Raw genomic sequence first — 10,592 nt, forward strand, 5'->3', positions numbered from 1 at the left:
TGGATTTCGAGATTCAGCACATCCACCAGAATAACCATAGACCAAAAGCGGCAATTCGAGGCAGAACTATTCCACGAACTGAACTAAACTGAATTAAGCTCGACTCGTTGGTGAAACGGCCTACCACCTAGCAGCAAACGACATGATGGAAAAGTTCGACCGGCAGCTGAAAATGGCAATCAAGTGCTATGAAACGACGGCGTGGATAGATATATTCTCCGTCGTTTTGATGGGCATCCGGGCAGCCCTAAAGGAAGACCTGCAATCAATACTAGCCAAGATGGTCTTCGGGAAATTAATCCGCCTGTCTGGAGAGTTCCTGCACGAGTCATCGGCAAACACTCAAAGCGTGTACGACTTTATTTAGTCACTGCGCCGCACGATGCAGGATCTGCAATCACAGCCCGTAGAACGGCACGGTCAACTGGTCATCTTCGTCCTAAAAAACTGGAAGAGGCATCATATGTCTTCATAAGGTATGATGCTCCTATCACCGCACTGCAACACGCATACGACAGACCGTACGAAGTCCTTGGACAAATGCCGAAGTCTCCAATTGCCTGTTACTAAAATTGTTTTTTAAATCATTCTAATTGTGAAAATCAGTATATGTAGGCGTTTGTGATCATTATTATTTGAGAACAAAATTGAAGACTAGTAGTTGTCTTAGGTGTCCCAACAAATGATGCACGAGTTGAAAAAACAAAATTTCTGCCACCATCTAGGGGAAATTATATCAGCAACTTCAAGACGTGAAATGCTGCTAATTTGAGGCGATTTTAACGTCAAAATATTCTCAACTATCCTTGACGATCATGCGCGATCAGTGGTTGGACGATTCGGTATTGGTGTGCAGAATGAACATGGCAAAAGCTATTAGAATTTGCCATTGACAATTTATTCACAATTAGTAACACGATGTTTCAACATCACATATGGCATCTTTACATCTGGATATCGCCTGGTGAACAATATAGGAATTAAATAGATAATGTGCTGATTGCTACGAGATAAAGATTCTCCCTAAACGACGTAAAAATATATCCTGGCGCTTGTTGTGATTGTTCAGACCATAAAATGTTAAGAATACAACTTAGGACAAAACTGTCTAGGCCTAAGAAATATTTTCAGTCACGATCACCAGTTATTAATAACATTGCGAATTGCAAATAAAACCTGGAGAGATACCCTGCCGCGATCTGACTACACCTGATGAGTCGACCACACCTGATGAACTTTGGCTTGGAGTGAAAAAGTGAATAAAAACTGTTGTAGCTCACAATAGCATTCCTGATAAAAAGATAAAGCAGCCTTAGATGTTTCAAACTACCTTAGACATAATTGGAAAAAGGAAAAACCTTGGAAAACATGATAATTTATCTAGAGAAGGCAAGGAGAAAATACTAGCTTAACTCAGATTAGATAAGATACAGAGGTGCTGCAGGAAAGATAAAAATAACTTCCTGATGAATATTTGTTGCGAGATTGAACAACAAATACTAAATAACCGAACCAAAGACCTGTTTGGTAAAATAAAAAGCGTAACCAGAAATTTTACTCCAAAATTATGGTCCATTGAAAATAGGAGAAGGGGGGGGGGGGAAGAAGAAACCGAGATTGAGAAGGTTCTGGATACCTGGAAAGAATACTGTGAGAATTTGTATACAAATGAACGGATGCATTCTCCAAATCGGGAACCATGTAGCCGTCCTAATATAATACAACCGGATATTTTCCGGGAAGAAATTGTACGGGCCTTCAACAAGCTAAAGAATAACAAAGCCTGCGGCCCAGATAGTATAATATCTAAAAAAATTAAAGTCACTTGTGAACATGGTACCGTCATGTTTTTAAAACTATGCTGAAGGATATGAAATAAAATGACCAGATGAATGAACCGAATCTACTTTCATTTCATTATACAAGAAGGATTCTAAAAAGAAATGCGGCATTTACAGGCTTATAGCTTTGATGTCGCACACCAGCAAAGTCATGCTGCATATCCTCCACTGTAGAATCAGGATCTTCTTAGACAACCAAATCCCACAAGAACATACGGGCTTTAAAGGGAAGGGGACCCGTGAGTAAATTTTAAACTTGAGGAAAATAATTTAAAAGGCACGAAAATTGAAACGATAGTATATCTATGTTTCGCGGATTTCCATAAAGTTTTCGACACCGTCAAATGGACCCATATATGAAAAATCCTGGATGAAATGGGTCTACCTGAACACCTCATTATTCTCATCAAGTCATTATATGAAACAACTCAAAATACGTTTGGATTGATAATGGAAAATCTTTTAGGTTTCACGTCAGAGTTGCTTCAAGGCTGCGTTCTATTTCCTATCCTCTTCCATGTTTATGGCAAATATGTTATGAGGAAAGCTCTTAACTGCTGGGACCTAGGATTTTTCTATTAGTGAATGTAGAATAAACAACTTAACACTATGTCGTCCGGGGATACCACGTTGGTATCCCGCAAAAACTATTGCGCAAAGGTCGGCGACACCACGTTGGTGTCGTCCGCAAAACTATCACGCAAAGGCCTCTGACAGCACTGTGGTGCCGTGTGTGTTCTGATTGTGTACTGTTGGTGTTCTGTTTGTGTTCTGTTTAAATAACAATAAGTTACAGATATCATGATTCGATCGACAGAGTTTCCGGTCAGCTAAAGCAAAACCAGCTAATACAAATTTCCGAAACCGACAAACGAAAACGAAGAAAGTGCCATATATGTTCCAAAAACAAAAAAAAAGACAACAAATTTAATGTGTAAGTTTCATGGAGTCGGGTTACACCTCGGAGATTGTTTTGCTTCATATCATGTAAAACAGAAATACTAAGTACCCAATAAAATATTAATAAATAATAAATATATAATACAAAAAAATGTTACATTTATTTACATTATAATACAAAAAAATGTTACATTTATTTACATATATCCTCGAAATTTCATGAAAGTAGCGGGACAAGATTAAAAACTAATGAGAACTGACGATTTATGATCTCCCGAAAACCTCGAAAAACCGCGGGCGCCAAATAAAAAAATCCTGATGAAACGTGCGGACGGCAAAGTGTTAAGATACGCGGATGACACCACTTTGATTATTACCTCTATGGAGAACCTGGGAGAACTTATCTAACGTGTAGAGACAGCAAGCCATGAGATATGACTTAAATTAAATCGCCAAAAGACCAAGATCATGATTATTGACAGGGAAACAATAATCGACCGGATATTCTTCAGGTGGCAGGCTGCGAAGTGATCCAAAAATTTTTGTATTTATATACAGTTCTATCTAATGAAGGCGGTAGCAGCGTGGAGATATGTAAGCGGATTGAAATAGCAAGTGGTTCTATGTCGCGGCTCACAAGGATATGACAGGATAAATATCTAATAAGATCAAGATGAGCCTTGTACAGTCCCTCGTTTTCTTTATCTTTCTGTATGAAGCAGAAACATGTACGGTCAAACAAAAAGTTCGTGACTGTATCAACGCTTTTGAAATATGGTGTTGGAGAAGAATGCTAAAGATCCCCTAGAGAGCTCAACGCTCAAATATCTCTATCCTTAATGAGCTTAAGGTTAGCATTCGAATAGTTTCAATCATATCCGATCGAGTTTTGAAATATTTTGAACATGTAATGCATAGAGAGAACTTAAAGAAAACTATAGTGGAAGGCAAGCTGCAGCGAAAGCGACTATGTGGTAGATCCCTGTTAAGATGGATCGACTAATTAAGGAAACTGACTGACGATTCCCTTCGAGAAACCGCGTCCCGGGCGCTGGATAGAAAAGAATAGCGCTTCATCGTCAAGAAAGCAATTTTTCCGGAAGATCACGACGCCTCATATGTGAGACAAACAACTTAAAAGAAGAAGAGATGTTGTCCTATATATCTTTCGATCTCCCGTCGCTCCCTGCACATCACCAGCGTCCATAGTGAGGATATTGTGTGTAGTGGTGTGTAGTGTGCGATGGTTGGCCGCGAATTGGGGGGTAAGCACGGTGGATGCACATATGTTCAAGGATGCGAGGAGGCGCATCCGTCACGATTGTAATGCATACGCATCGCCGCGGGTGCATCCGTTTGCAATTATCGTATGTGGCATACTTATTTTTGCATGATGTTTTGAAAAGTGGCCATAATAAAATTTATAATAGATGTGGTAAAATGTTTTATTAAAATTTGAAAAGATTACAATGGTAATTTGTAGTGTCCTTAAGGAAGAGTTTCATCACAGAAGAAATCGGGAATTACATATCTTTCGTTGTCGTAAGGACTGAGCACGAGTTTTAATTTGGACACGGTGTAAACTTCATTTATAGTTGCGATCGTATGCATGATTGTCGTTTCATCACGTTGCGCACACATTGTGTGTAATCGTCGAATGTGATTTATCGCTCGATGATTTTTTTTTACATCTTTGATCTTTTTCGTTCCGTCAAGACCGATTACTTACTTATGAGCGTATATTTTTGTCCTGAGTCCTATGAATTCGGTTCTATGATGGCGCCGCAGTTTTAGTATTTCATGAGGCCGGTATTCGTTTGTTCGCGCAGAGTATAACGTACCCGTTTCTTTCTGGATAATCGCTAGTGTCGAATTTTTTAATGTCACGTTTGAAACATTCGTAAGAATTATTACCCTTGAGAAAATAGATCAAATTGTCTGTGACTGCGTACATATATCGGCATATATTAGGTTGGGAAAAAAGAAATCCATTATTTTTACGTGAACTTCAAAACTTTATTTAACATGTTTCGGATTGTCCGATTTGGGTCAAATATGCACCGTTTTGTTCTATAATTTTTTGCCACTTTAAAGGTAGCTTCATAATGCCTCTCTCATAGAAGTCTTGGTCCCTATTAGCGAAAAACTCTAGTAATCGATTTTCACAATCTTCTCTTGAGGCCAATTTCTTATCACTAAGGAAGTTTTGCAATGCAAGAAAAACATGGTAATCGCTTGGTGTCGTACTATATGGTGGATGCATCAAAACTTCCCAACCAAGCTCCCGGAATTTCTGGCGAGTCACTATAGCCATGTGTGGCCTGGAATTGTCCTGATGGAACACAACACCTCTCCTGTTGGCCAATTCTGACCGTTTTTGGTCAATCGCTAGCTTCAAACGGTCCAGTTGTTGACAGTAGAATTTAGTGTTTGGCCATATGGAAGCAACTCATTATAAATGATTCCTTTCTAATCCCACCAAATGCACAGCAGAACCTTCCTGGCCGTTAGTCCTGGTTTGGCCACCGTTTGAGCTGCTTCACCGCACTTTGACCACGATCGTTTTCGCACAATGTTGTCGTATGTGACCCATTTTTCATCTCCGGTAACCTTCCGTTTAAGAAATGGTTCGATTTCATTCCGTTTGGCCAAGGCTTCGCAGATGGAAATTCGATCCATTATGTTTCTTTGTGTTAATTGGTGTGGCACCCAAACATCGAGTTTCTTTTTGAATCCAGCTTTGTTGAAATGGTTTAAAACTGTTTCATGGTCGATCTTTAGCTCCTGGACAATGCTACGACTGCTAACATGCCGGTCGATTATTTCTGTAATTTTATCGACATTTTCGACGACTACCTGTGCGAGGTGCATCTTCAACATTAAAAATACCTGAACGGAATAGGCGAAACCAAAATTGCACGTAATTGGCTGTTACAGTATCGGCACCATAAACACCATTTACAATTACAGCCGCCTGGCTTGTATTTTCGACTTTATCAAAGAAAACTGTGAAATGTACCGAATTTTCTCTTTGTTGACTTCCATTCTTAACATCCTGTAACTCACAACTGAATGGACCAAACAAAAAAAAACAAAAGAATTTTTTTATTGCAAAATGTCACCTTTCCAACGAGCATAAATCTTGAAATTGTTTGATCGATACTTTACGAGATATCGATCACTAGAGCCATCTACCGAAAAAATAATGGATTTCTTTTTCCTTAACCTAATATTATTGTTGTCTTCGTTAGGGTGATAGACCGGTAGAATATAATTATAGCAGAATTTGTGGAAATGCATTTTTGAAATTTCGAGGGCACGCATACCTACATAGACGGGTTATGAGAATTAAGTCTAAAGCCTGTGTAATTCTACGGGCAAAAAATTGTCCGAAAAGATGCTACATCTGTGAACATTCAATTTAGCGATCAATGCTTCCGCACCATAACGTCCAGAAAAAGTGAACAAATAATGATATTAGTATAGGTAACGTGCATCTTTATTTTATTTTTCAAGAATTACTTTCCGCAACATAACTTTATTATATATAGTTAAATTTGGCCTTAAATTTGGCTTTAATAAAATTTGCATACTTTTCCAAAATATTAAAAAAATAATGGGTTGTTGGGGTGTTTTGTAGAATATTACCATTTATTTAAATCCATATACGCCATTATAAAATATATTTGCAAATATTAAACTTTTGTTTAACATTTTTTGTTAAACATTTTTTTGTTAAATATTTTTTATATTTCTTTTCGTTTTGATGGCATTTGCTTTGAAATGTAAAGGCCAATTTTTTATAGGAGGTTGTTGTTTTCACCCCTAAAACCGCTTTTTAATATCAACAAAAAATTATTTCGTTATTATGGCTTACTAGTCTACTATTATGCAGTTTCAGATTTTTTTGAATTTTCGTTGCCGAAGATCCCTTGTGAGTTCCCTGCATGTACCATTCTATGAACACGCGCTCTATGTACAGTTTCATATTGATGTCGGATAGTAATTCGAAGAGGACGCTCGTGTATTTTAACATTATATCTCACATGTAAACCGATAGAATATAGAAATGCGCCGGATCGAAGGCTGTAGATGCAAATGTGAAAATTCTTGAAGATATCTATTAGTAGTGGCACGTCGGCTTTCAAATTGTTTTCGTTCATATCGCTTATGTGGAAACGTTTCCACATAGTTCGCGCGTGATCGAAATCATCTTTGCAAACAGTCTCGTCGTTCAATGAACTATAGAAAGCTTCTTGCGGCAGTAACTCGATCTCCGACAGTCGTGACTGACTGTTCACATATTCGTACGAAAACACACCTTCGCATAGGAGCAATGCAAAATCATGGGCTTTGTTGAGGTAAGAGAATTCCGATCACGTGATTCTCAGTCTGTTCGTGTTGAGACAGGACATTAACTTTTTCAGACTGGTACTGCGAAATTTGAAGGTATCAACGAAACGCAGCTTTAATCGATTTCTCCATGTGTCGCGCGTGCATTCAACATTCTTTGTGAATGATAGATATTTTTCTTTGGTTATTTATAACAGGTTGACGCTAATTTCAAACGCGTTGGCGATTCGTACTATGATGAAGTGCACATCGTAACCTGTAAATTTGGAAAGAACACAGGAACAATGTGCGAATTTCTATAATTAATTTCTATAATTGCATTGCAAATGCGCGGAGCCTCTGTCGTCCGGTCAGGTGCCAATGATTACGCACTCGGTATATCACATTGTTGTCGTCCGGTTCAACGTCTGCTCGCATATGTGGTAGTGATTGGCGTTTGCAAAATCGTGTACGAGGGGAGATCCAAAAAAAAACCGGATTTTTGTATAAAAACTTTATTCATTAACTTTTTTAAAAAATTCCTTCAGTCACCTTCAAAGTACTCTCCATTAGATGCGATGCACTTGTCAAGTCTTTTTTCCCACTGTTTGAAGCATCTGTGAAACTTTTCAACTTTGATATCGTCCAGTGCCCTTTACGAAGCTGTTTTTACCGCCTCCACATCATCAAAACGCTTCCCTTTTTCCAAAGTCATTACAGGTGATGAGAGTTGGTGTTACGGATATGACCGAGAAACTAAGCAAGCGTCAAGCCAGTGGAAGACTCCTAATTCGTCTTCTTCTTCTTCTTCTCCTTTGTGCCGCTAAGCGTCGAGGCATTTCAGCCATTTATTGAAGTTCCCTCGATCACGTGCCATTCTCCGCACATCACCGAGGGTCTTCCTTCGCTTCCCGATCAGTCCCATGTTGTACTCCTTCCATTCAATCCGTGGCCTTCCTCGTGTTCTTCTTCCTATTTTCCTATTTTCCTGGCTTGCCACACCTGCTTTGCCCTCATTCCATTCTCCATTCCTACTAGATGACCAACCCAGCCCAGCGCTCTCATCTCAACGATATCCATTATTGATTTCTGCTGAAGCTCGTCTCTTACCGTGATGTTACTGATGTGATCTCTTCGAGTTTTCTCAGCCACTTTCCGCAAATATCTTATCTCCGCTGCAACCAAACGACTTTCCAGTTTTTTATGCATTATTTAGCTCTCTGCATCATAAAAGAGGGTTGTGTCAGGTAAATGGCATGGTAAACCCGAACTTTTGTTTTTCTAGTAATCTCCTTCTTCCCTATGATAGTGTTATTTATGCCATTGTACACTTGATTAGCTTTTCTAATTCTGTTGTTTAGTTCTGCATCTAACTTTTCGTCCTCTCTGAAGATGGCGACCAGGTACTCATTTTGTTCTTCTTTCTCAATATCCTCATTATTCTATTTGATGTGAAGCTGTATTTTTCCCTCTTGGTAAACTGCATGACCTTGGTCTTACTCCCATTCACTTTCATCCCACGGTCCTGGAAAACACAAGCCCAGTAAGAGCTTGCTGAAGATCCTCTTCACTCCCAGCCAGAACTAAAATATCATATGCATAAACCAAAGATTGTACATATATGAGTCTCATGTTACAGTTGCCAATCTTAATTCTTCTGGTTCTTCTTCTACACTGTTTGATGACTTGGTTCATGGAGATCACAAAGAGAAGAGGGCTCAACCTATCTCCTTGCTTCATTCCTTTTTCCATTTCAAATTTCCTAGAACATTCTCCAGCTATCCTCACTACCCCTTGGACTTTGTTATACATGCTTTGAATGCGACGTTGGAGAGTCTTTGTGACTTTTTCCTTCTTTGAGTGCTGCCCGAAGCTGTTCCCTGGGGACAGAGTCAAATACTGCCTTAAGATCTATGAATGCGGCTAGGACATCCTTCCCACTACTAAGCCTTTTGTCTATAACAGTTCTTAGTGTGAATATATGGTCGTGTCTTTGTCGATTTGGCCAGAATGCGCACTGCTCTTCTTCCAGGTTTTCTTCTATCTCCTGTCTCAGAATCTTCTGCAACAGTCGAGAGTATACCTTCGCAGCCACACGGGAGAGACAAATAGCTCTATAGTTTGCACAGTCCAGAGTGCTGCCCTTCTTATGGATAGGGATGATAATGTTCTTCTCCCAGTCCTTTGGGATCTTCTGAGTGTTCCATGCTTGTTGGCATATCTTTATCATCCACTTTACCACAACCTCTCCTCCGTACTTCATCAATTCCGGTGATATTCCATTCCAACCACCCGCCTTACCCATCTTCATTTCAATGATATCCTCTCTTACCTCACTCTGCATAATCATTTCCCCATCTTCTAGTCCTTCTTCTTCCACTGCATTATTAGCATTCTCTTGAGGATGCTAATCTGCACGGAACACACCTTCGTAATATGTACTCCATGTAGCAAGTATGTCCTAAGGTCTCGTTTGTACATTCTGGTTGCTGCCTTTGATGTTTCTAATTCTCTATTCCATTTTACCTTGGAGGAATCTTAGTATCTTCCAGAACTTCTTTTGATTGTTTCTGTATTCTGACTCAATTTCCTCGCCAAAGTCTTGCCAGCTACTTTCTTTAGTCTGCTGTACTTGTTTAGCTTCATTGCGTGCTTCAACATAATTTCTCCAGTCTTCTGCCCTTTTTGTGCTCATGTACTCCTTCCACGCTGCCTTTTTCCTACTTACGCCTTCCTTAACCTCCTCATTCCACAACTTTGTTTGTTTCATTCGTGTATTTACAGTAGTTCTCACACAGACTTCTTCTGCTACTTTGAGGATATCCGTCTTAAATTTCCTCCATCTCTGTTCTAAGTTCCAGCCTCCCTCGGGTTCTTCATTTTCTGTTTGCTGAAGTTTTTCCTCCAACTTCTTGACATAGTTCTGTGTTACTTCTTTCTCTCTGAATGCAGAAAATCTTATTTTCTGGAATCGAAGATGAGGAGGACTGGGTGGAGTCTTGAACCTTGTTTTCATAACCAGAAGGCGATGCTCCGTGCTCATTTCTGCGCTACGAAAGACTTACATCTAATGCTGCATATGTCATGTTCTTGGTGTAGCAAAAGTAATCAATACAACTCTTTATTCCCCGGCCTACTGACTCAAAAGTTGTTTTATGGGTATTGTTATGGCGGAAAAAGGTGTTGCCAATCTTCAGCTCATTATCAATACAGAATTCCAGCATTCTTTCGCCATTGTTATTGATGGTGCTTTCTGCTCCATGTTGGCTCATACATCCATGTCTTCAACGCATCCTATTTCCAATTCTAGAATTACAATCCCCCATCACAATTACATGTCTGCTTCTTTCCCTAGCTTTGTCTATAGTTTTTTGTAATTGCACATAAAATTGCTCTTTATCTACTTCTTTCATATCTTCATTTGGGGCATAGACCTGCACCAGCGTAATGCTTTCCTCCAGTTTCACATCCACTAAATTAGTCTTGAGCTAATAGGTTCCCAGCCTGTCACTTTGTTTT

General features: G+C 39.3%; 2 protein-coding genes across 2 annotated transcripts; both read right to left on the minus strand.

Annotated features, from left to right (window-relative positions):
• Positions 1-4,797: 4,797 nt before the first annotated feature.
• Positions 4,798-8,282, minus strand: LOC106744908 (histone-lysine N-methyltransferase SETMAR-like; the record flags this gene model as incomplete). The annotated part of the gene is made up of 2 exons (XM_014620047.1): positions 8,076-8,282; positions 4,798-5,133 (listed from the first exon to the last, which is right to left on the minus strand). Coding segments are annotated over exons 1-2 (543 nt in total), but the record flags the coding sequence as incomplete, so codon positions are not given.
• A 287-nt stretch (positions 8,283-8,569) lies between these two features.
• LOC106744909 lies at positions 8,570-10,116 on the minus strand. The gene is made up of 3 exons (XM_014620048.1): positions 9,600-10,116; positions 8,884-9,452; positions 8,570-8,656 (listed from the first exon to the last, which is right to left on the minus strand). Exons 1-3 carry the CDS (start codon positions 10,114-10,116, stop codon positions 8,570-8,572), a joined length of 1,173 nt encoding a protein of 390 aa, XP_014475534.1.
• Between the last annotated feature and the right edge of the window lie 476 nt (positions 10,117-10,592).

The sequence above is a fragment of the Dinoponera quadriceps genome, unplaced genomic scaffold, assembly GCF_001313825.1.
Source record: "Dinoponera quadriceps isolate SergipeBrazil2010 unplaced genomic scaffold, ASM131382v1 scaffold1557, whole genome shotgun sequence".
Classification (NCBI taxonomy): Eukaryota; Metazoa; Arthropoda; class Insecta; order Hymenoptera; family Formicidae; genus Dinoponera; species Dinoponera quadriceps.

What these genes read in the sequence shown, in the direction of transcription:
- LOC106744909 (XM_014620048.1), bottom strand. Translation starts at nt 10,116, where the DNA reads ATGAGCACGGAGCATCGCCTTCTGGTTATGAAAACAAGGTTCAAGACT. An exon ending in GATACTAAGATTCCTCCAAG is followed by an intron (nt 9,453 to 9,599) that starts GTAAAATGGAAT and finishes CTAATAATGCAG; the next exon opens with TGGAAGAAGAAGGACTAGAA. An exon ending in CAACGTCGCATTCAAAGCAT is followed by an intron (nt 8,657 to 8,883) that starts GTATAACAAAGT and finishes ATGATATTTTAG; the next exon opens with TTCTGGCTGGGAGTGAAGAG.